General features: G+C 50.3%; 3 protein-coding genes across 5 annotated transcripts; 1 reads left to right on the top strand and 2 right to left on the bottom strand.

Annotated features, from left to right (window-relative positions):
- Window positions 1-477: 477 nt before the first annotated feature.
- Window positions 478-15,598, bottom strand: SEZ6L2 (seizure related 6 homolog like 2). Of its 3 annotated transcripts, XM_072599062.1 has the most exons (18): window positions 14,873-15,598; window positions 13,359-13,490; window positions 12,588-12,884; window positions 12,239-12,378; window positions 11,173-11,374; window positions 8,666-8,851; window positions 8,210-8,378; window positions 7,587-7,750; window positions 5,999-6,199; window positions 5,390-5,528; window positions 4,660-4,856; window positions 4,161-4,355; window positions 3,212-3,403; window positions 2,851-3,042; window positions 2,416-2,454; window positions 2,070-2,187; window positions 1,662-1,758; window positions 478-1,286 (listed from the first exon to the last, which is right to left on the bottom strand). In XM_072599062.1, exons 1-18 carry the CDS (start codon window positions 14,943-14,945, stop codon window positions 1,257-1,259), a joined length of 2,763 nt encoding a protein of 920 aa, XP_072455163.1. In that variant the 5' UTR covers window positions 14,946-15,598; the 3' UTR covers window positions 478-1,256. The 3 variants fall into 3 exon arrangements, with proteins under 3 accessions (XP_072455163.1, XP_072455171.1, XP_072455180.1); XM_072599070.1 differs by lacking the exon at window positions 2,416-2,454; XM_072599079.1 differs by lacking the exon at window positions 13,359-13,490 and having other exon boundaries at window positions 14,873-15,033.
- A 1,570-nt stretch (window positions 15,599-17,168) lies between these two features.
- ASPHD1 (aspartate beta-hydroxylase domain containing 1) lies at window positions 17,169-18,739 on the top strand. Its single transcript, XM_072599251.1, has 3 exons — window positions 17,169-18,175; window positions 18,314-18,427; window positions 18,551-18,739. The coding sequence occupies exons 1-3, from the start codon at window positions 17,440-17,442 to the stop codon at window positions 18,658-18,660; spliced, it is 960 nt and encodes a 319-aa protein (XP_072455352.1). The 5' UTR covers window positions 17,169-17,439; the 3' UTR covers window positions 18,661-18,739.
- Window positions 18,740-19,210: 471 nt separating this feature from the next.
- On the bottom strand, window positions 19,211-23,875 carry KCTD13 (potassium channel tetramerization domain containing 13). Its single transcript, XM_072599239.1, has 6 exons — window positions 23,517-23,875; window positions 22,269-22,438; window positions 21,136-21,225; window positions 20,995-21,047; window positions 20,588-20,783; window positions 19,211-20,101 (listed from the first exon to the last, which is right to left on the bottom strand). The coding sequence occupies exons 1-6, from the start codon at window positions 23,791-23,793 to the stop codon at window positions 19,865-19,867; spliced, it is 1,023 nt and encodes a 340-aa protein (XP_072455340.1). The 5' UTR covers window positions 23,794-23,875; the 3' UTR covers window positions 19,211-19,864.
- Window positions 23,876-24,196: the final 321 nt, after the last annotated feature.

Below are 24,196 nucleotides of genomic sequence, written 5' to 3'. Positions count from 1 at the left end.
CAGAGTCTCCCTCCATTATTAACATAGTGAATTGAGGGTTGGCTATAAAATTTTGAGTTTTGGGGATGAGTGGTGTTCCTGGCTCTCCTCGAGCCATTATGGATGAAGTGAATACCAGCTACCCAAACAATCAGGAGACCTTATCTCAAGTCTCAGCTCCTCTCTAAGTCAGTGCGTGATCTTGTACAGATCACTTTCCTTTTCTGGGCCTCTTTTTCTCTCAGCTGTACAATATGGCGGAGAGATTGGATGGTCTGGAAGTTCCCTTTTCATTTTCCTAGCCCCATTTCTCTCTTGAAGGGCTGTTGCTGTTAGAGCTTTAGTTAGAGTTCAAAGGGCATTCTTTCCAAAACTCAGTTGAACCTAGTCAGCTTCCAGAAGAGTGGGAGGTGTGGTCTTGTCTTTGCACGCTCCCACCAAACACTGCTCCTCCCTCTTTCCACTTAGAAGCTGCCTCCACCATAACACTGGGCCCAGTTACAAATGGTGATTTTCTGTTTATTGCTTGAAAACAAAAATCCAGAAGCCAGAAGGGGCAGAGGGTAGAACTAGGGGAACCTGGAGGGAGGGACTGCAGGGTTAGGTCATTTCCCTAGCCCTCCCTACTCTTACTCTGCCTAGCAGAAGGACTAGGCCTATTGGGCAAAAAGGGACTGGCTGGAACTCTTGGCCTCAGGGAGCAGTGGGTAGGGGATAGAGCAAAAGGGAAGGCCAAGATTGGACAGTGCTGGTGGGACAGGAATTTGTGTGGCCAGGGAACTGGCAAGCAATGATAGCGACCAGAGGGCAGGGAAAATGATGTCCAGCCCTCTGAGATCGACCCCTGGGGCCCATTACCTGGTGGTAGCCTCAGGAGCAAGTGGGTCAGGACCTGGACTAAGGGATATTATCCTTCTCCCCTTACAATTAACCCCAGTACTGAGCAACCGAGAGACAGCCCTGTGTCTTAGGACTGGGGAGCCAGATAATGGGTATAGGAGGCAAAAGGAAGGACCCCCTGCATTTGGCAACAGAGAAAAAGGATGACTTGGGAGGCAGGATGCTGGCTTATTTACCAGAGGGTCTGCAGGGTGTTTATTGTCCCTAATGGGGTCTTAGGATATTTACAAGGAAGGGAAAGGAGAAGCATGAGGTGTAGAGAGCTGGAAGTGGAGGGTCCAGTTCCCTTTACTTCCTCCCTCCCCCTTCCCAGGTTGGTCTGGGTTGGGGGGAGATCAGAAAGGGACACCCAAAGGTCCTGCTCCCTCCATTGGTGCTTAGATGGAGACTTCATACTCCCTTGTATCCTGGGGGCAGAGATAAAAGTGTCATCTGTCAGCTTGTGAGGGGTGGGAGGCAGGGTAAGGGGGATGATATTCACCATCTGGTGGCCCCAGGAGGTTCTTAAGGGATAGGCACCTGGGTGTGGTACAGCTGCTCTGAGGAGAGTCAGGACAGAGGGTTGAAGATTTTTGATGGTTACTGAGCCACTGATAATGGAGAGGAGCTGGGAGTCTTTCAGAGGGGAAATGAGAGATGGGGAAGGTTAGGCAGAAAGACTATGGGGAACTTTTCAAAACAGACTCTAGAATGGGGTTGGGATTGGGATTTATGGGGTTCATGAAGGCAGAACTCTGGTTCTAAACCCCAGGGAGCAGGGCTGGGCAAAGGTTGCTACTCACCCCAGCTTCATAGAGTGGGTTGCTAAAATCAGACTCCACAGTGATAGGGCTATAGGAGTGAGATCCAGAAAAGCCAAATAGAGACTTTCCTTGTAACCTGGGAAAGAAAAGCCAAGAAAACATAGTTCAGGTGTCTCTATCTGCCATCTTTATCATTCTCCATAATTCATCCTTACCCATCATGTTCCAGAATACCCAACAGGCACCCACTACTACCTCCAAAGTTCCCCAAGGCTACAGCCTGAGCAGCCTAGATGGAGCCCAGAACCAACCAATGAGCTAATTTCTTCAGGATAGGTTGAGGGTGACTGAGTCAGAACTTGGAACCCTGGGCCACTTGACCTCCATGGCATCCATCTTGTGAACAGCCCAGGCCCACCCACAGTACCTCAAAATCAATGTGCTCACTTAGTGTAGTAGAGATAAACACCCCCAATGAGTAAGATGACAAGGCCCAGGGGCAGCAGGATGGCCAGGGCTAGATTTCCACCTTCCATTTGCCGAGAAGGATCTGTGGTCTGGGTCACTGCAGGGAGGAAAGGACAGTGAACTTGGTATCCTGCTTCCTATACTTGGGCTCTCTCTTTCAAGGAAAAAAGGGCCTTTGCCCTTTCGCTTTCAGTTCCCTCAAGGAACCCAAGTGGCCTGTGGCCCCCAGCCCCTGACTTTTCCCTTAGAGAGTCTGTTCCCCTCCCCAAACCCAGGCATCCTGCCCCAACCAGGCCCTGGCTCTCCCCCCTCATCCCTCACTGACCTTCCAGTTTTCGGTCGTCCAGTAGCTCCTCATAGGCCACTGCAGGGAGAGGAGGGGGGAGTGGGGTCTGAGCCAGTGAGGGAGGAGGGTAGGAGGCCAGGCCAGGCAGGAGAACCTTCTCTCTTCATTTTGTTCAATCTACCCAAATCCTAAATCTGTACTTTCCTCTCTTCTCTTCCCCAAAGTTCTATTCCTTCATTTTTCCAAACTCCTGAAGTGGGCCTTCTCCATAATTCTCTTGTCCTGTTTCACTCTTTTTAATTCCTAAAGATCAGTAACCCTGCCTCCCCAAGCCCCTTCTTCTCCACCAAGGACCCCTGACCTCCAGTTCTTTGTAACTACTTTCTTTCCAGAATCTAGGAGCTGACCCAAGTTCAGCCTTCCTCCTGGCCCTCGAAAGCCCCATAAAACCTTTCCCTTCCCTCTTCCAAGTACCTTTGCAAAGTGGCGGCTGGCTGGTCCACTGAGAGGGGTGTCCCGGGAGGCAGGTAATGGTGACCTCGCCAATAAGTTCAAAACCCTCATAGCAGAAGAATCGGAGAGACTCCCCAGCCTGATAGTGATGCTTGTATAGGGTCTGGTAGCCATTCTCTGGGACACCTGGGTTCAGGCATGGCTCATACTTCACTGGAGGAGGCAGAAGCCAGGGTCTAGTTATTCCCCATTCCCATTACCTTCTCTCCACAATTTGCTTTTCATCTCAGGCTTTGGGACATTGTCCTTCCCTTCTCACTACCACCTTCCCCCTCCCAACCCTTGCAAATCCCGCTACCCACAAACAGGGCCGGGGACTCACGGACACACTTGGGGACACGGTCGCTCCACTTGGGGGTGCCTGTGTCCCGGTTGTAACAAGTGAGAACAGCTGCCCCCTCCAGACTGTAGCCAGGTAAACATCGATACTGAATGTGGGAGCCAATGGGGAAGCCCGCATCAGAAGCTGTCCGGTGCCCGTTACTAATCTCTCCAGGGTCTGCACAGGTCATGACTAGAAGATGATGGTGAGGAAACAGTGCATGTTAGGAGGAGCTAAGAGATGAGGGGCATGGAGGGATTCTTCTTCCATTGATAAGCACCCCTGAACACCCACTGCCTTGCACCTAACACTAGCTTAAACTCCGGTCAAGTGTCAAGGAGGGTGTCTAGAGCCCCCTCTCATGTTTTTCTGATCACTTTCAGGAATCAGGGGACTCTGGGTGGTAGAAGCTGACATTTGTATAGCATGTTACAGATTGCACAATACTTGACTCAGAACACCTGATTAGGTTAGGTAGTATAGAAAAAGTAGCAGCCTAGAATGGAAAGCCCTGGTTTCTGGTGCTAAAATCTAGCTCATAGGTCCTAGACGTTGGAGAGACCTTAAAAATCCCTTGGGCATGTGAATAAATGAGGCCCAGAAAGTTGAGGTGATTTGCTCAAGGTTACTGTAATTTCTTGCCAAATAAGGGGATTGAATCAGAGTTCATACTAATCATTAGACAATCCTCCCAAGTCTGACTACCTTAAATCTATTTCAAATATACTTTGCCCAGGCTAGAGGGGAGATGTGGGCAGGGACCAAGGGCTAGAGGTAGGAACTTTGGCTTTTTCCTCCTCCCCTCTCCCTCCCCCCACCCAAGCCTGGAAGAATAGGTTAGAGAAAGTCATGAGGGGATGGAGCTTGGGGACCTGGAGAGGATAGGGTAGGGTTCATTCTGTGGCTACAGTGGGCTGGAACCTAGGTGGGGAGAGGGTTTGGGGCTCACTTTTTTGGCAGGCTGGGGGCGCAGCACTCCAAGACAGGTCCCACTGACAGGTGAGGATGTCAGAGCCTAGCAATTCATAGCCAGGCTCACATTGATAAGTAAGCACAGTACCCCGGATCAAGTCTCCATGGGATGCTGTCCTCCAGCCCCACTCTGGAGGGGGCAATTCTGGGCATGTGTCATTCCGAGGAACTTCTAGGGAAGGGGAAAGACAGAGAATAGATTTTGAGGGGTAAGTGTGAGGCCCTAGGTTTGATATTTTGAGTTGAGCCTGGGATCTTCAGTTTCAGGGATCTCCCATTTTAGGGATCTCCCATCAAGTTTGGGGATTCCTTTCTCAGGGCCTTTCATCTGGTTAAGGGTATCTATGACTTAGAAGTCTCTGGATGAGGCCAAGGACCCCTATCCTGAGAACTCTGGCCAAGCTTAGGATCCTATCCAATCCATGTCTCTGACTGGGGTCTTGAATTACCCCCTCCTGACTTCTGTGCCCAATTACCTTTGAAATGCAGCACAAAGCCCTGACCCAAACCAGGGTTAGGGGGCCCAGCTGGTGCCTGGAACTGCAAGGTGAGGTCTGGGCCAGAGGAGAGAAGGCGGCGACGAGGCTGCGGCCCTCGAAGCTGGGCTAGGACCCGGGCACTGGGACTATCTCCATCAAACAGCGTCAACATATCCCCTCCCCTAACATTTAGGCTGTAGGAATGGAGATGGGGCACTAAGTTATGTCTCTCAACACACACCCCCAGTCTCTCAGTTTTAGGCTGACTCTGTCCACATCATTGGCCTTTACATCCCATCCTTGACCTCTTTACATCTTCACATGGCCCCCTTGCCCTTTTCCTGCTGCTACCCTTGTCCCACTTCTGCCCTCATTCTTCCACCAAGTCCAATCCCATGTCTGAGACGGAATGTACCCCATGGAAAGTGCACAAGACATCATGGAATTTGTGAATTGGTCATAGTGAATTCCCCACCTTATCTTACAAGGCTGCTCTTGGGGATTCCAAATCCCAAGACAAGGCTGTACTACCTCCAGCCACGTCATCCTAGGCTAAGTTTAAGAAACAACTCCCACCCTTAGCATCCCTTGAAGCCAGTAATACTGAATCCATTTCCCTCCTCCAAGGGATGTGCATCCTCAGCAGAGTCTTATGGTCCCAGACCACATCCCCTTGTTCCTGCCCCCATATGCAGTCCTCCCTCCCTCTCCTACCACCAATGCATACATTTCAACTTGGAGCAAGATCCGTTTTTCCTCTTGGACATGAAGGCCCCATACACAGTCCTGCCCAGGGCTGTAGCTCTGGGGCCAGTCGGGAGAGAGGACCACACCAGCAGACTCAGACAGCTCCCCCCCACACATAGCTGATGCAAGGGGAAGGGGTGAGGCAGAAGAAAGGATAGTAGAAAGATAACATTTAGAGCCTGAAATGACCTTAGATATTATCTAGTCCAATTCTCATTTTATTGGTGAGGAAACTGAGGTTCAGAATTAGGAAGTGACTTGCCTAAGGTCCCAGAGGTATTAATGAGTTAAGGCTTTCAAGGGGTCAAAGCTCTGGGGGGACTGAACCAGACTTAGTCCTCAGTCTTTATGCAAGCATTGGTTTAAGGTTTAGTTCCAATATTGAGAGAGTCACTCTTATCAGTAACCATTGTATAATTCCAATATGATTATTAAGGACTCCATATTTACCTTTATAGGAATATGATGCTGGGTTGGGACAGGGGTCTCCATTTGGAAGGGGGATTGTTTCTACTTAATAGCATTGTGTGAGTGGGGGTCAAGGACACAGCATCAGTACGTGCTGTCCCCATTTATGAAGGGGACTTACCTTTACAGGCTGGCTCAGTATCATTCCAGTGGGGATCAGAGGAGTCAATACACTCGATGGCACTGGGGGGACCAGGGGGTTCCAGGGCATATCCTGGGAGGCAGGAGAATGTGGCCAGCGCTCCAGGACGAAACTGGGGGTCCGTGGAAGTGACATTACCATGAGCCAAGAATGGAGCAAAGCACCGATCCTCCTCAAACGCTGGGGAAGAAACAGTAGCTGGGGACCCAGCAAAGGCCCTCCATACTTTCTTTTCCCTTTCCCTTTCCCCACCCTTCTGCATGTTCTTTGTCCCCTCTTCATCTCCTCCTGGCAAAAACCTCATCCTGAAAGACTGCAAAATTGGTCAAGGGGCCTTTGACACATACAAGTGGTTTAACCATGGACCAGTGACTTAATTCCTCAGTGTGCCCAAACAACTCTCTTAAGAGTATAGACAAGTTGTCCATCCTCATTGATGCAAGGAATTTCCATGCTGGAAATTCCCTATAACAGTGAATGAAATCACTGGTCTGGACCAAAAAAAAACCCAACAATAATCTCTTGATTATTCCTGTTGATGGAAGTTCATGATATTATCAATAATCTAAAACAAACAATCCAAAAGTTATTAATGATCATATTGGAAAGACAATGCATGATTCTTCCCCATCCCCTCTCCCCATTGAGATTCCTTCAGATGCCATCTAATTTACCAATCCTTCCTTTTAAGGATGAGGAGATAACCCCGCTAATTAATGGTGGCTTCACCTTTCTAACAGGGCTTTACATTCTTGGTTTGAGTTTGGTTTAAGAACTCACATTAGTTTGCCTACCTTAATCCTACACCTACTGCCTGAGTGGAGACATGACTTAACACAATGCTGTTTTTTTTTTTCCCCTAATTTCAGACCTTCACCAGTTTTACTGTGGGTAGTAAATTACTTTGTAAAGCCAGAGGAAAGCATTGTGGAGGGGTTCTCAAGTTTGTAGGGGGAGAAAGAAGGCAAAGAATGTTTATAAGGTATGGGGAATAGGCCCTAGGCTGGAGTGGGCCTAGAAAAGTTAATGTCAGGCAGATTCGCATAATGTTCTTGTCAGTTTCCAAGAGCAGGGTCCCTTCCTTCATTCCCTCCTCCACAAATGCCTGACTAGTCTAGGTTGAGGGAAGAGAACAGGAGTTTGGTATAGAGAGAATGGTAGAAACTCAGAGGATTCAGGACCACATAAGAAGAAGAAAGTGGATTTGTGGGGGACTGTTGCTTGGGTGGCTCACTAGATTTAAAGAGAACCTTCTGGATTAGTCTTGGGATAGAGGTATTATGTGGGGCTTATAAGGTTTGGTATGTTAGAGTCTGATAAATTTAACAGGGTGTGGGAGGCTCAAGGAGGGTGGAATTGGAGGACCTCTCTAGAAGATAAGGGGTAGGGCTGAGTTTTGAGATCTATAGGGTTTTCAGGATTCAAGGTTCTTACAGTGAGTCCCCAATCATTCAAAGAATGACAAAACAAAAACGGAGTTAGAGTCCAAAAAGGGATGGGCTATCTTTTGAAGGATTAGGAGTATGGTATGCTTTGGGCTTGGGGTTCCCCTTGGGGGGCTTGTTACCCTCATATCGGAGGCTTAGTAGCAAGGGGTTGGCTGGTGTCTCAGAAAGCAGTTCCACATAGAGGGATTGGGCATCGCTGATCAGTCCTCTCTCTGGGACATCATCCATGTCTGAGTCGTAGATCAGTGGGGAGAGGGGACCACCCCCAGATCGAACCACCAGTCTGGGGATGGGAAGAGGTGATCAGGGCCACCAGGAAGAAAAAGAAGCTTCTTAGCCTCCAGAGCCTCATCCCTGCTGGGCACTTAGTTTTTCTCCCTTATAATTCCCTCCCTGGGGTGAGAACCTCTTCCCCTATTTTCTTCTCAGAGAAGAAAATATCCCTCCTTCCCCCTGTGTCCCTCCCCCCATGAGACAAGAGCCTTCTCCCCTACAATCCTCCCCACCTCCAGGATGAGAGCCTTCTCCCCTGTGTCTCTCCTTCCCCCTGTGGGATATGAACTTTGTCCTTTAGAGCTCCCCTTGCAGGTGAGAACCTTCTCCCCAATAACCCTCCTTCCTGCATTGGGAGTGAGATACGATTCCATGTAGTCACTGCCTCCACCTCCAGGTGAGAACTTTCTCTCCTGTGGCCCTCCTTCCTACTGTGAGGGAAGAGCTTTCTCTTCCACAGTCCCCTCACCTATCATTGTCCTCATCCAGTGAGACCCTTTCAAAGTGTAGGTGCAGTCTCCGTCCTTCAGCTGCCTCAATGACCCATCGGCAGGTAAGGTTGGGTCCTACAGCCCCTCCAGGTTCAGGGGAGACAATCCGGCCAAGGGTAGCATTGTGGATGGAGCCTCCACAGGCAGCTGAAGGGAAGTAGGAATCAGAGGGTTAAGAAACCCTCATCTTCTTTTTCCTTGTTCGTCCCCAAACCCTCAAGGTGGTGTTTGTTCTTTAGGTAAAAGACTCTTGACCCGCATCACATTTCCCAAAGCCCTGTCTCTCTGATCTTCTCACCTAGTCTCACTTCCAGGTATTGAATGCTTTTGCCCAGACAGCAATCCTCTGAGGCATAAGAATCTTCTCATATCCATCTCCCCTTCCCTTCTCCCTAAGCCAGGAATGCCTTCTCCCCTGATGCCCTAGAGCTCACCAAGGCAGGCAGGAGGTTCCCCGCTCCAGGCTGGTCGGGTGGCATTCAGGCAGACTAGGGTGTCTTCTCCTTGCAGCTGGTAGCCTGAGTCACAGTGGAAGGTGGCAGTGCCTCCAGGGTGCAGGTCTGTCACACTCACATCTCCATGGGGTGGCCGGGGGGGAAAGCCACAGCTCAGGAGGTAGGCTAAGAGAATGGAGAAACTCAGCCTGGCTGTTCCTTCCAGTCTCACATTATGCTTTTCCCTTATCCTCTGGCTTCTCTTTAATTCCTCCTGCCTGCCCATTCCAGTGTTACCTTGGGGGTCCCTGAGTTACACACAAAACAGCCAGCCCTGCACTGTTAACCTCATCCTAGGGACAATGGCTGAAAACTTGAGAATATAAAATCATCAAATGCAAAATCATCCAATTCTATAATTCAATAGAATAACATCAACTGAATATAGTGTATAAAAGGCACCATGGAGAGATCACTGAGCTGAGTGAGCTGGTGCTGAGTCAGGAGAGCTGTATTCAGACTTTGGCGTCTCTGTCATGTTGGCCACGTTACTGCTTTCCCTAAGCCTCAGATTTCTCTTCTGTAAAATGAGGCTTTGGATCAGTTCATCTCTGAGGATCTCTCCAGCTCTAACATTCTATGCTTGCAGAGAGCTAGGACCACAAGGACCACAATGGAGAGAGCATTGAGCCTGGAGACAGAAAGATCTGGGTTCAAATATGACCTCAGACACTTACTAGCTGTGTGATCCTGAGCAAGTCATTTAACCTTTGCGCCTCAGTTTCCCCAACTGTAACATGGGGACCTACTTCATAGTATTGTTGTAAGGATCAAATGAGATAATATTTGTAAAGGGCATTACAAGCTTTAAAGTGATATGTAAATGTAACCTAAAATGATGATTATAATGATGATGATTAGAGAGGTGAAAAAGGTAAATTTCTTAAGGTAAATCGAACTAGATCTGAAATAAATGATAGGAGTCCACAATCAAGTCTGACTCCTGTGTGATCATTTGCAAGGCAGTTAACCTCTCTGCCTCATTTTCTCCTCTGTAATACCTCAGAGAGGAGCAAAGGAGATGATGTATGGTACTAGTGAACCCCAGTGTGATTTGGTGTCCAACACTAGGCTCCCTGCACATCAGGTGTTTACTCAATGTCTGTTGTATTGAGTTGAACCCCACACTCTGCCACCAGTGCTGCAGCCCACACATGGCCATGTATAGTCTTATATTGTTCTCAGATTGCTTCATGCTACTCCTGTCATCGCTCTTCTAAGGCTCTGGGAGTAGGAATCATGTCTCCAAAAGGCATCATGGTGCAATAGAATGAGCACTGACTCCCAAGTCAGACAAGATTGTCTGAGTTCCAGGTATGGCTCCAACACTAATGTTATTTCTTGAGTCTTGGTAAAAATGTCCTCTCAAAATCCATTCCTCAGTTCCACTCCAAACTACAGTCCTTCACGACAGTCATGAAGTCTGGGGTGGCTTCAGATCACCCTCTGATGTGCCTAGAGCTGTTCCCACACATATTGTTGTCATTCGGTTGTATCTGACTCTTTTGGGGGTTTACCATTTACATTTCCATCTCATTTTACAGATGAGGAAAGTGAGGCAAACACGGTTATGTGACTTGCCCAGAGTCACACAGCCAATAAGTATCTGAGGCTGGATTTGAACTCAGGTCTTCCTGACTGCAAGCTCAATGCTCTAACCACTGCACCACCCAGCTGCCCTGTTCCCACCTCTTCCTTCCCTCAAAGGGCCTGGCATTTATACCTCCTTGTGAGTTCATAGGAAGAACTATCGTGGCAGGGACCCCAGGGTCTTATAGAGACTCATAACCTTGATCCACAAGGTTTTTGAGGAATCAACATAGTTTACATTTTAGGGGGCACATCAACATATCAAACCAATCTTGAAGGCACCATTGACCCAAGGGACCTCATTCTTTTGTTTGGAGACAGTAGGGAAGAATCATGATGGTGAGAATCAAATATGGTGGCTTCTCTGCTATATATGAATATGTATGCAAGTTTAAATATATGTGAGATATGCATGAACGTATATGTGTACATGCATGTATGGGTCTTGCATGTATGCACTGTATACCTAAAATCCATGTATTTATATGTAAATATGGGTATGATGAGTTTGTTTACCTATGCATGTGCAATATGTATACAAATGTCCTTTTTGAACCTATCCAGGCCTGACTTATCTTTGGTAGAAGACCATGGGAAGATTTGAGGTAGCCTAGTCAATGTGAGAAGGGCCCCCATATCATCTACCCTATATCATGCTATAGTGCCCTCATCTGGGAGCACTGAAGATTGTCTACTCAGCCCAGGGTGACCACAGCCATCCCTCCACATCATCCATATTCCTCCATCCTGTTGCCTAGTCACTATCAGTCATCTTGGAGCTGTGCCTGTAGGCACTCCAAGTGGTCCTTGCATGGTTACACCATTGTCCACCTGATCACAGTCCCCCTTCTTCTCACCCTGGTAGTGGATCCTGAAGCCACCACCTCGAGGAGTCCGGGGGCTCCGGAAATGCAGAAGCAGCCTATTAGTTGGGCTCCGAAGGACTTGGCCCTCCCCTAGTAAGGAGGCATTGGCCAGGAGCTGGGGTGCTGGGGCTGGTGCACCACCCACAGCCAACACAAGCAGTCCCTCTTCTTGGGACAGGTTGAGAGACTGCACCTGGAAGATTAAGCAACAGACCAGGCTAGAAGGAGGATAAGGGATAGACAGAAGTACTTGATCCTGCCTAGCCCTTCCCATTCCCTCCTATCCATTTCCCCCTTCTGTAGTGGTCTGTACTTTTTCAAACAGTAATAGAATTATGTAATGTTAAAACTGGAAGGAACCTTGGGAATATAGTATTAAGAGAATTGGACTTAAATGCAGAAGACCCATGTTTGAGTCTTGGATCCCCCACTCAGGTATCTTAATCAGTGTGAGAAGGGCTGTCATATGTATCATCTCCCCAACGTCCTGTCGTGGTGCCCCAAGTACCCTCATCCGAGAGGTCTGTGATAGCAAGCAAGACGCTGAACCGCTCTGTTTATTAATTGGTACAACTTTGGGCTGTTGTGAGGAAAGCGTTGTGTAAACTGCAAAGTACCATACACACATAAGTTACCATCATTATCAAGTCCAGGCCTCACATTTTAGAGATAAAAAAGTGAACAACCAGAGAAGTCAAGTGATTTCCCCAAGGTCGCACAGCGAGGTAATAGCAGAACCAGGACCAAAACTCGTTAGCATGATGTAGTAGAAAGCACTCTGAAGTGAGAGTTAGACCTGGCTTCTGGTCTCAGTTCTACTATTTATCAATAATATGACTCTGGACAAGTCACTTGCTTTTTCTGGACATGAGGGTCTTCACTTGAATAGTGAAAAGGTTGGAGTAGATGGTATCGAAGGTTTTGGCTCTGAAATCCCGCAGTGTACACTCCTAGGCCGGTGCTCTTTCAGCCCCTTCCCTATCACTACCACCCTTCCAGGGAAAGGGAGGAAGAGGCTCTCTGAAATCCCCAGAGGTCAGAATAAGGTCCTACATACCTGAATCTCAATGCCGTATCCAGGATAGACAGAGAGGCTATAAGTGCAGTCAAGGGGTCCTAGAGTGGGAGCAGCCGAACGCCCAAACTCTGGTGATTCCACATAACCTTCACCCTCTGAGACGTTGTTGTTACATAAAACTAAGAGAAAACACGGGGTCATGGACTTCCCATGACAACTCAGGAGTCTTCATTTCCACTCCTTCCGTACTCATACCTCCTAATCAATCTTACGGTTCTATCCTTAAATACCCTACGTTCTCATCTCTCAGAATCTTATTCCCATTTCTATATACATCACTACTCATCCATTTGTATCCAGCATCCTCCTCTCCCCATTGGTGTATTACCTGGACTTGTCACTGTGGTGACCGTGGTTGTGGTAATGAGGGTGGTTGTGGTCTCTTCCTCTCCTCCCTCAGACCCAAGGGGTGGGCCTGGAGAGGCAGGACCTGGCAGGGGTGGGGCTGTGGTTCCAGGAGGTGGGGTCAGTAGCTCAGGTGCAGTAGGCCCAGCCTGTCTTGCTCCCTTGGGAGTCACAGCTGTTGTCAGGGGGCCTGTCCCTGGTTCTGTGACCCATGGTGGGGAGGGTGGGGCAAGAGTCTGGTCTTCTGTATCAGCAGCTAGTGTGGGAACCAGAAGGGATCCTGAGACAGCAAATGGAGAGAAGGAAAGTCTGAAGTAAGAAGTCTGAGGCCAAGTAGCCTTTTGGACAGAAAGGGTTGTTGAAGGTGATGGGCTACAGAATAAAAGGAGTTGGCCCTCCATCCTTACCCAAAGCCTTCCTGCACTGAGCCTAGGTTCTCCCAAAGGATCCCCACAGAAGGATCCAGGTCAAGGCTCAGGCTCACCACGATGACACGGCCCACAAACAAGTCCTATTTCTAGCCCCTCCCTCCACAACAGACCCTGAAATAAAGCCTAGATTGTACTTACATTTCAAATTCTTCTATTCCATGACCTTAGTGATCTTCTACATTATGCCCTTAAGCCCCACCCCCACCCTATGTATCTCTAAATATTTATGTCTATCAGCTTCCCCTTTGAGTATTTTCTCTCTTTGTCTTCCTCCCTATCTCTGAATTTTTTTGCCCTTATGCCTTGGCCTCTCTGAATCTTACCAGGGATGTCCCCCATCTCTGGCCCCCTCCTTAATAGGGCTCCATGTAGCAGCTCAGCCAGTGCAGCTGGTGAAATTGTTGGAGACTCACTGCTTCCTCCAGAGAGGGTCTCCTCCTCCTTTAGGGGCACTCCTAGGAGGAAATGTCCCATGAGTCTGAGAGGGTTGATTACCCCTTCTTTCTCTAATATTCGTGCTTCTTCTACGCTCATAACTCTCTCGATTCTCATTCAGTCACTACTAGCTCAAATCATAACCACAATCCCTGGTTCTGGTTCTTTCTCCTCTGAATTAGGGAGTAGAACTTGGGGTAGAGGGCCAAGATACTTGGAAATAGGCAATTACATTTCTTGTCATTCTGTTTCCTCAGCTATTTAGATATAGGCAAAAGAAATGAATGCCCTCCAAGTACTTCAGACAGTATATGGACAGCTCCTGAATGGTAGCTTAAGATACTGATTCCATTCTCATCTCACTGGCTTTGCCAGAATCAAGCTCTCTCTCAGGTGCCTATGTTGGTGTCTGCTAGTGACTCTGGGCATCTGTGTCCCTTTTGCCCCTGTCTCTGTAGTGCTTGCTATTCTTTCTGTCTCTCTGTCTCTGTCTTTCTGTCTGTTTCTCTCTCTCTCTCTCTCTCTCTCTCTCTCTCTCTCTCTCTCTCTCTCTCTCTCTCTGTCATCTATTAGCTCTCTGTTGGTTTCTGCCTCTCTTTAGTACCTACCAACTCTCCAGGTCTCTCTGTACCATCTGCTGTTTTGTAAGGAGTTCCCCCCCAACTTTATCTCAATTTCCGTAGTCCCTCTATCCTCTAATTCTCTGTGGCATCCATAACCTCTTTTTGGGTCTCTGTCTCTGTTTCTCTGTGTAGTACCTACTGTCTCTCTCCACAAATATACTGCTTACTGGTTCTCCCCAGGTCTCTGTTTTTCTAGATCTCTGGGCCTCTCTCTTTAGGTAATCAGAAGCCATATGTGTCCATGTGCCTGTGAGTAGGTCTGTGTGGGTAACTGTTTTGCTATGGATCTGTCCTTCCTTAGATGTCCATCTGTCTTTAGCCATATGTCAAAGATTATGTATGTAGATATCCTACTTTTATATCCCTTTTCTCTCCTCTTTACGTATCTCACCTGCCTCTCTGCTTCAGATCCTTGTCTTTTAGCACAGTAGGAACCATCTCCCCCCCCTTCTATTTCCTGAATTTAAGCCCTACCCATCCCCCTTTCCTTTCATTCTTCCTCTCATCCAACAGCCCCAAAGACTAGACTTGGGGCAACTCTGAATGCCAGTGGTAAAATTCTAGATCCCATCCCTCTCCCCTTTCCCCACTGCAGCGCCCCTCCCCCTTCCTCTACCAGCTCTGAGAAAACGGAAGGCCAGACGTGCAGAGAATGGGGGCTATAGGAGGAGGCAGCATCCCCAAGGCTTCTCTGTGTAGCACACACTGAGTGCCCTGCCCCCTTCACATTTGGGGTTACAATTCTCTCGTCTCTTTCATGCAATCCCATATTTCCTTACCGCAAGTCCAGGGGCAGCTGAACAGCAGCAGCAGTAGCGGTGGGGGCAGGAGGCCGGCTCCGGGGGTCCCCATGGTACCCTGATCCCCAAATCCCTCTCCCGCACCCCAATCCCTCTCCTTTCAGGGGCTGAGGAGCTAGTCTTCTTTACTCAGCTTCTTGCCTATTCTGCTCCCATCTACTACTGCTTCCTTTTAAGGAAGAAAATCCAGTGCTCGACAGGAGGCGAAAGGCTGAGGTGGGTGTGTGTGTGTGAAGAATATACGGGGAAAAAACTGGGAACCGAAGATTCCTGGCTTTCTTGTCTGCTTGAATGCCCAGGTCTTCTCTCTTTCCCGGACACCTCTGTCCTCTCTGTTCCTGTGGATGGGGGCTGGGGGCAGAGGAAAAGGGGGCGCGGCTGCGGCTGCAGGGGGTGGGGCGCGGTGGGGGAGTGCTAAATCAGACCAGGCTCTCTGAGAGATCCGGGGACGCCTGGGTTCCACTCTTTCCCTGACGCCTGTTTTCCGCCTCGCTTTGATCCCAGGTTGTTGGTGTACAGGGTAGGGATTGGAATTGCAGCTTGGGGTGGGAAGAGGAAAGAATGAAGGGTCGGGAGGGGTATCTAAAGGGCTCTAGGAGGGTCCTACAGGGAAAGAGGAAAAGAGGGTCTTGGGGTCCTGGGGGAGGGAGATGCCGGGGGGCAGCTCGAGAGCTGAGGCTGAGGGAGGGAGAAGCTGAGAAAGGTGTCGGAGCTCACGTCAGATCCTGGGGCCGGGCGAGGGGAGGGGCCTGGTGCGTGGGTATATGGGGGGGGGGGGGGCTAGCCGGCGTGGGACGGAGACTAGAGAAGGGAGGGGGCACTATGTGAAGGCGAGCACCGAGTTGTGTTTTTTATTCCCCCACCCCACATCCCCACTCCCTGATACGCTGGTGAGAGAAAAAGGAAAGCTTCAATACGGTCCCATCTCTAATTAACGCCCCCAGCCCTCCGAGTCACCCTGCCAGTACATCTGGAATTTTAATCGTCTTCTTCGCAGTTCTGGAAGCCGCAACGCAGCTGCATTTCCTTCTGCCTGTTCCCCAAGACACCCCCGGCTTTACACCCGGATTTACATCCCTCCTCCCTTTCCCCAACCATCTTCGGTGAATTTGCCTCCCACCACAGCCCTGCATCATCGGGAAATTGCTCTCTGGTCTACCCCGCCCCCGCCCCCAAGAGTACTACACTGGCTTCCTAACCGGGGGTAGGAGGTGGGGGAGGAGTCTTCTCACCCTCAGTCTATAAAATACTTCGCTCCCCGCTCCTAGGGTCTAATGTCTGAAGTGTCCCTTCTCGGTTTTCTCAGGGTGTTCTTTCCCCATGATCCTTTTCTAACTAGATTCAGTCTGAGGCGGGTCTTGTCCCACGCTCGTACAGCGCTGCCCTTGCCCACCCTCTTCTCTGCCTTCAAGGATTGCCCCCGCGGTTTCACTGCACACTTCCCGTGGTGGGTTTTTAGCGGGCGATGGGGTGCGGGCCTCTTTCAGCACCACCGACCCAAGGACAGCGCTCTGCCTCAGCCCCGCCCCTCAGCTCCAGACCCAGGGGCTCCCCGGCTTTCCAAGCTGATTGGCTGTGGCAGCCTCCACCTTCGCCTCTCGCCGGCGATCACTGGTGCTCAGGTGACCGTCCTGCGGGAAGCGGGGAGGGAGCTGGGAGGGAGAAGAGTCACCTAGAGACAGACAGAGGTGGCACGGCCCCTCTGTGCTGACTTGATTACCTCCCGCTGCTTGGCACCGCCGCCCTCGCCCCACCAATCTGTGGGTCTCTCCACTGCTCCCTGCCTACTGGCTCCATGCCCCGCCCCTCCCTCCCCCTTTTCGCATTGCGGGCGGACCGGACTCCGACGCAGTCACCCCAGAGCCCAACTTGACGCCTTGCCAAGGAGGGGAGTCCAGCTCTGCCAGAGTCTTGCTTTCCAAACCTTCAGGGGTCGCCCCTCCCCTGCCCCCAATCCCGGATACCAAAAACTCCCCCTCCCCTCCCTCTGCTCTTTCCCTTCTTGATGCAAGAGTATCCCTGACATGCGGCTGACTCTGGAGTGGGCCTGAAGTGATGGGTGCGGGGGTTGGAAGGGGGGAGAAGGTGACGTCAGGGTGAATGGGAAAGGAGGGGGAGAGAGGAGAGGAGAAGAGAGAGAAAGGATAGAGCGGAGAAAAGGGGAGGGGAGAAGGCTGGAGAGGAGACAAGGTGGGGAGGGACAGAAGAGAGGGAAGGAAGGAGGGGGTTGTGGAGGAAAGGCAGTAGCTGCTGCAGAGGATTAGGATCCATTTCAGGATCTGAGGGCTGCATGATGAGGTGGGACAAGAACTGCTGATGGAAGAAGACAGAAATTGAAAAGTGGAAGCGGAATCGTGAAGGCAAAAGCCCCAGATAAAGGGAGCCGAGAAGAAGTAATGGGGAATGAGGAAGACAGCATGGAGTAAGACCCGAGGAGGGTGAAACTGAGGTTGCCAGAGGAGAAAAGCTGGTAGGGCAGGGTGAGGAGGGAAACAGATTTGGGGAATGCCTGGGGCCTTTGACTAGATTCCCCATCCCATTCCACCATGCCCCCTTGGCCCCTACCCCTGGCCTGCCCAGCCCTCACTCTGATCCTTGGGGCCCTTACTTCCCTTTTCCTCTGGTACTGTTATCGACTGGGCTCCCAGGACACCCCAATCCCTGGGGCAGGGGGTGTTATCAGAGGGAGTATTGCAGTTGGTAGAGGTTCTGAGGCTGGAGGTCAAGGCTCAGGAGTCACCAGGGAGCCTGGTCAAGGGCCTGGGGCAGAAGGTCTTGTGAGTCGGAGGCTTCGGGCCTATGCCCAGCGTTACTCTTGGGCTGGGCTGGGGCGGGTGAGGCGGGCAATTCAGGGCAACAGCAGCCTTGGTGGAGGGCCAGGGATCCAACGCCCAGCTCTGCTCTTTTTGCCGGACCTTCCTTCTGCTCCATTTGTGCCCCGGGATGCTCAGCGACACGATGTGGAGCTCCTAGAGAGCAGTTTTCCTGCCATTCTTCGGGACTTTGGAACTGTAAGCTGGGACTTCTCAGGGACATCTTCTCCACCTCGGGGATGGTCTCCTCCTTTGGCCCCTGGGTGCCATCAGTTCCTACTCTACAGGGCTGGTCAGTGCCAGCCAAATAACTGCCTACGCTGCCCAGGGACATATCGGGCCCTTAGAGGGCTGAGAAGCTTTGTGAGTGCCAATTCTTTTGGCAATGCTGGCTTTTCTGTTCTTCTGCCTGGAGCCAGACTTGAGGGGCGATGTGGACCCACCAATGCTCGTGTTCGTTGTCACTTAGGTAAATAGTGGATCAAGGATATTCATGTTTAACCTGGGGTAAAATGGAAGATTATGGGTCTACTTGGGGAACTGATGGGAATGTCTGAATTGTGTGGAAGGCGACTCCTCTGACCTTTACTTGGGCCTTCTCCAACAGGCCTGAAGATTCCCCCTGGCTGTGAGTTAGTCGTTGGGGGAGAGCCCCAGTGCTGGTCTGAGGGACACTGCCTACTTGTGGATGATTCTTTCCTGCACACTGCAGCTCACAATGGTAACCAGGACACCAGAGCTTTGCAAAGAAGGGATTTGGGAGTGTAGAGGAGTGATTGTTCAGTACTGGAACTTAAGAACAAAATTGAAAGATTTTAATCCTCTGCTTCCTTTTTGTCTCCAGGTTCTGCAGAAGATGGCCCTCGTGTGGTCTTCATTGTTGACCTTTGGCATCCCAATGTAGCTGGGGCTGAGCGACAAGCTCTTGATTTTGTCTTTGCACCTGAATCATGAGGGAAAATTCATGTCCCAATATCCTCACTAGAGAGGGCCCCAATCTCCTACTCATAAACCACTGACACATTGAATTAGGCAGCTTGGTGTGACATGGTTTTTCTCTTCTGGTGCTACTATGGGTGTCATGGATGGGACATGCAGATGTGAGGAGTTGGCATATCCAAGAACTGAAATACAAATTTACAATACTCTTTAAATCCTGGCAGCATCCTTCCACAACACACGAGAGACACAAAACTGGTTGAGGTTGGGTAGTTTCAGATGTAGTATAATGTAATGCAAAGAACACTACATGTGAAGGGTAGTTTCTAGGCTTGCTTCTTCTGCCACTAAACTTTGGCTGTCAGGCAAATCATTTTACTTCCTGGGATTCAGCTTACGTCTCTGAAACGACAGGGTTGGACTAGATGACCTAAGCTCCTTTCAGCTCTACAAATAAGTGAAGCTAACTTACCCTGCATAGAACTTGCCCCACCTTCCTCATCCATATCCAACAAAACAAACCCCACCCTGTCAAAGGTAAAATCTCTCATCCAGGAACCAAGTCTATCCTTGCAATTCAACTTTATTTCAATAATTTAATAGAAAATTAAAATAAATAATAAGAAACAAGTAGCTGGGGAGGCCAGGCTGGGAAGGCCACAGGCCACTTCAGTACCAATTTAAGAAGGGACGAGGGCCAGGGACAGGATTGTAGGTGAAATGGCTGTAAAATGTAAAGGGGAAAAGGAATAGGCTTGGAATGTAGCAGATGGTTAAGGTCATGAGAAAAACTTTGGCACATAATACATACTAAGACAAAGTGAAAACATGGGTAGAACCAAAACTCTGAAACGTGCACCTATGATGGATGCAAAGACAGGGGAATGTAAGAACTGGAGGTAGGGAGAAGGTAGAGTGAGTGAGAGAACATCGCATCCAAGCAGTCTGAAGGAGGCAAAGATAACAAATATGACATTTTGGGAAGCATTGTAGTATGTGCCTTGGAATGTACCATGTTGTGGATGGGTTTGGAGGAATAAGGAGGATAAAAGGGGCTAAACATACTGTACCGTAAATCCGAAATACTGAGTGGAGAGGAAACCCACGACTTGACCAGCAAAGCCGGGGCAGAAGTCATGGGAAGGGAGAGAATGGAAGTGTTAAGGTGGTGGTAACAATAAGAGGGGAGAACAAGTTCAAGGGCAGGGCGGGTGAAAGGTCAGTCCTTGAAGACAGCCTGCTGGCCGTGGGGTCGCTCATCGTGAGTAATATGTCTCCTAACGTGAATCCTTCGGACTCGATGCTCTCGTCCATCTTCATCTTCTCCCCGCCCAGCACCCCCTCCTCCAGCAGCACCCCCAGTGGCCTCGAGGAGAGCAGGATCAGGCCCCCGGGGTGTCTCATAGATCAGAATGTTCAATGTTTCTTCAAAGATTCTTGCCTCTGGGAATTCTACCTGTGAGGAGGTAGATGCCAAGGTTGGCAACATTCTGTCCATCTCTCAGCAGTTTCGGTCTCATCAAAAGCAGGGGAAGGAGGGGTGGGGAAAAGGAAAGGAGGAAAGAGAAAGATTGAGAGAAGAGGAAGGAAAAAAGGAAAAATGGAAAGAGGGAAAGATGGAGGGGCACAGGGAGGGAGGGGAGAGATGGAGAGAGGAAGATAAAGAGCGGGGGAGGGGAGGGAGGGAGAAAAAGAGAGGGTGAAGAGGGAGGGGACACACACACACACACACACACACACACACACACACACACACACACACACACACACACACACACACACACACACACACACACACACACACACACACACACACACACACACACACACACACACACACACACACACACACACACACACACACACACACACACACACACACACACACCTTCCACCCCTAAAGCTGCCTTGTTTTCAATCAAACCCCAGGCTCATCCCTGACCTTGGTTTGCTTCTTCTCAGTGGCATACACAATGGAGGTACAGCACACTTCGGCAATCTTTCGGCCCTGGCCATAAAAAGACCAGCAGCAGATCTCATCACCCAGTACATCTTTGAGAAACAGCAGCCGCCCATGGAAGCGCAATGCCAGCTTGTCGAACAGCTCAATGTTTTTTAGTAGGTTGTCGTCCGACGTGCTAGGGAATTGGAGAGGTGGGTAGCAAAAGGCAATGACATTTCAGCACCCAAACCAACTGACTTTAGCTCATCAAACCCAAATTAGGGTTCTGGGTATTGGAAGTGGAGATAGAAAGGAGACAGAAATTTGGGGAATAAGGTGATGGCTCATTAAGGAAGAGAACAGGGTTGCAAACTGAAGGGCTGGGTCAGTCCAGGGCTCTCCCTCACCTGGTGTAGGAATATTTGTTGTTACTTCGATTGTGCAGCAGCTTCACCACTGGCTGAGGGGGAAGAACGAAAGGACAGAAGGAGAAAAGGGTCAGGCTGAGTTCAGAAATGCCAACCCTTCCCAAGTTGCTGGTGTCTCACCTTAGAAGTGCTAGCCAGAAGCTGCTGCTCTTCCCGCGGAGATGTCACCATGGGGATAAGGCAGAGTGGGGAAAGGCTCTCACTCTTTTGCTGGAGAAAGAGAGAGATTAGTAGTCACTTGACAGGGGAGAGGAGGTGGGAAAATGGAAAGAATAACTGGGGCTTGGGAATCAAGTATGAAACCCAATCACCTCTACTTCTCTTTGACCTGTCACTCAGGGCTAGAATTCTTTTCAGAGCCCCACAACTATCAGGAAACACAATAGTGGACAAGGGGCTCCGGGAAGATAAATCGGAGCATGTGATGCAATAGAAAGGACACTGGGATATAATCTTGGATCTGCCACTTGCTGTTGTATGAACTAGTGCAAGTGACTTTACCTACCTCTCAGTATACTTTCTTATCCATGAAAGGAGGAAAATAAGGAGTCTGACTATTGCACAGGATTATTTTGTACTACACACAAACTTTTGAATATGCTATAAAAATGCAGACTATTTCCAACTTAATGCCATTTTAAGTGTTCTTAAAACAGCACTAAGACACCTTATACATTATTACAGAATGAGCAATATGGTATGCTGGAAAAGACAAGATTCTGGGAGTTAGGAGACCAGAGCTCATGTTCTGGCTTTGACAGTAGATGTGTGATGAAGGGCACTTTTCTGAGCCTCAGTCTCCTCAACTTTTACCCTTCTTATTTCACAAGCTTATCGGGGGGAGGGGGATGCTCTATAACCCTTAAAAGTATTATATAAAAGAGAATCATTCTAGCCAGAACTGGAAGGGACATTAGAACTAGTTTCATTTGTTCATTTTGCAAGAAACTGAGCTCCAGAGAGATTAAAAAGCTAGCTAGTGTAGACATGGAGCCAGGATGGGAACATAGTGTTCCCAAAAGAGGAGCCCACAAGCCCCTGGACTCCCTTGTTCACTCCCAGCAGCTAATTTTCTCATGTCCATTCTATCCATCCTCTCTTGGTTACTACTTCAGATAACAGGAGATAGGAAGCAAATGAGAATGGAAGAGTGTGGGAAGGAACAGGCTAGAGACAAAAGAGTTTCCTTCTGCGTCCCTCAAGGGGTCAACAAAGAGATACAGAGAAAAACGTAGAAGGGCATGTGGTCTCACCTGTAGAGCCAACTGGCAATCCTCAGCTAGCCCCTGAACCAAATAGTATCGTGCTTCACCCAACAGCTCACCCAGCTCCCGAGGGCCCTCTGGAAGAGGCACTGACCCATCCCGAAGGTAGTTCAGGATTGTCCCAAAATGACGACCACTCCTGTCAATCAGCACCCAACCTAGGAGAGGCAAGAGGAGGAGAGGATGAGGGAGAAATTTTTCCTATGACTTTTAATCATTTCTATGCCTAACAAATATAAACCCTTTTCCCAAAATAACTGCTCTTTTTCTAGAGAACATTTATCATTGTCCTAAGTGTAGACCTTTAATACTTGAAGAAAAAACGTGATGATTTTTTGTTGATAATAATGATTCTTCCAAACTATCATCAGCTCCACAGATCTCACTTTTTGATTCAGGCTGGCATCTAACCCAAAAGGTTACAATACTCAGGAGATACCCATTCCCTGTCCTCTTACCAGAAGTAAAGCATTCACTGAGCTAAGCACAAATTCTCCCTACTTCAGCAAGACTTTGTGCCTACAAACTCCCCAGCTCTTAATGTCTCTTCAGTGTGTATCCTCCCCTTTTTCCTCTGGTGGGATCAGGTGCACAGCAAAGCCTACCACCCCCACCTCCAACTCCTGGGCTTTTACAGCAACAAAGGCATAATCCTGTCCCTTGGCAGCATATGGAACAGCTGCTTGTATTCTTTATTCAATCCTAACTTTCCCCTCCCCCAGCAGCAGGGCTGTGGCATTCCTATTACTCCACCCTCCACCCCTAGCAGCTGTCTTCCCTTTCATTCTTGCTGTGTAGGGTTCATCCCTGCCTCTTGAGACCCTGAGCAGGTTGGGACCTCCAGGTAGAGGGCACTGTCCTAAATGCATACTACTGATACCTGAAGACAAGCCCGGGTGATTTTTGGCTAAGGAGGATTCCTCCTCACTATAAGCAGCAGGTGGGCAGAGGTCACTTGCCAACACTGGTACCCTTCCCGTTCTTTATTTCGGACCGCGTGGAGGCCAGCCCCCCACCCCCACCCCCACTCATCTATTCAATAGATATTTAAAGGTCCGGAGGTTAGAGAAGGAACGTTTGGAGGTCCTCTAGCCTAACGCTGTAGAGATGAGGGTTAAGTGACTGCTTCCAGGTCACCCAGGTCGGCAGCACCCGTTACGTCAGGGGCCGGGCCGGACGCGGGCCGGAGGCGCCGATCCAGGGGGCACCAGCCCCGGGCCCGGGGTGCCCCGGTACCTTCGGAGTCCGTGAGCACCTCCATGCGGCCGCTGAACATCGCTTTGAGCATGGTGTCCTGCTTGGTCAGGGTCTGCAGCGTGGTGTAGTGCAGCGAGCCCCCCACGTTCAGCTTCACGTACTTGCTGCTCGGGCTCAGCGGCTTGAGGTCGTAGGCGGCGCCCCCGCCCGCGGCCCCCGGGGCGGAAGGCGGGGGCGGCAGCGCCGGCCCCGGGGGCTCGGGACCCCCTGGGGAGGGGGCGGCCGTGGAGCCCGCGCCCGTGGCCTCGGCCGACATTCCGGCCGCTCCCGCCCGAGGCGGCGGCGGCGGCGGCGGGAGCAAGCTCACCCCTGCCCAGGCCACCCCTCTCCCCCGACCCCAGTCCTAGCCGCAGCCTCGGACCCCGGCCCTCAGTCCCCGCCCTCTCCGCGAGCCCTTCAATTCCCCACCCCGCCTCCCCCCTCCCCCTCCCTCCCGCCCACCCCGCAGTCCCCCCGCCCCAACTCGGCACTACTCGGCACCCGGAGCCCTCCGCCGCCCCATCTCGGCAGCGCCGCCCGGAAGTTAGGCGCTGACCCAACCACGCAAACGCACTGCGACTTCCCTAGGAGGAGGGGGAGGAAGGAGAGGCAGGCATGCGCACTGGGGGCCGGAGCGGTTTGGCTCTCGAGCGCCCCCCGCCGACGGCCCTGGGAGAAGG

Source organism: Notamacropus eugenii, chromosome 1 (assembly GCF_028372415.1).
Source record: "Notamacropus eugenii isolate mMacEug1 chromosome 1, mMacEug1.pri_v2, whole genome shotgun sequence".
Lineage (NCBI taxonomy): Eukaryota > Metazoa > Chordata > Mammalia > Diprotodontia > Macropodidae > Notamacropus > Notamacropus eugenii.
The sequence above is the reverse complement of the archived record's forward strand: the minus strand, read 5'-3'. Positions and strand labels throughout refer to the sequence as shown.

Bases quoted from the DNA above. Each gene is read 5' to 3' on its own strand.
- SEZ6L2 (XM_072599062.1), bottom strand. From the start codon at position 14,945: ATGGGGACCCCCGGAGCCGGCCTCCTGCCCCCACCGCTACTGCTGCTG. The intron at 4,857-5,389 runs GTATGCATTGGT...CCATTCCTACAG, and splicing joins ATCTTGCTCCAAGTTGAAAT to CCTAAATGTTAGGGGAGGGG. The intron at 3,404-4,160 runs GTGAGCCCCAAA...ATCATCTTCTAG, and splicing joins GCCCCCAGCCTGCCAAAAAA to TCATGACCTGTGCAGACCCT.
- ASPHD1 (XM_072599251.1), top strand. From the start codon at position 17,440: ATGCCCCCTTGGCCCCTACCCCTGGCCTGCCCAGCCCTCACTCTGATC. The intron at 18,176-18,313 runs GTAAATAGTGGA...CTTCTCCAACAG, and splicing joins TCGTGTTCGTTGTCACTTAG to GCCTGAAGATTCCCCCTGGC. The intron at 18,428-18,550 runs GTAACCAGGACA...TTTTGTCTCCAG, and splicing joins GCACACTGCAGCTCACAATG to GTTCTGCAGAAGATGGCCCT.
- KCTD13 (XM_072599239.1), bottom strand. From the start codon at position 23,793: ATGTCGGCCGAGGCCACGGGCGCGGGCTCCACGGCCGCCCCCTCCCCA. The intron at 22,439-23,516 runs GTACCGGGGCAC...TGCCTCTCCTAG, and splicing joins GGTGCTCACGGACTCCGAAG to GTTGGGTGCTGATTGACAGG. The intron at 20,102-20,587 runs GTCAGGGATGAG...ACCTCCTCACAG, and splicing joins CTGAGAAGAAGCAAACCAAG to GTAGAATTCCCAGAGGCAAG.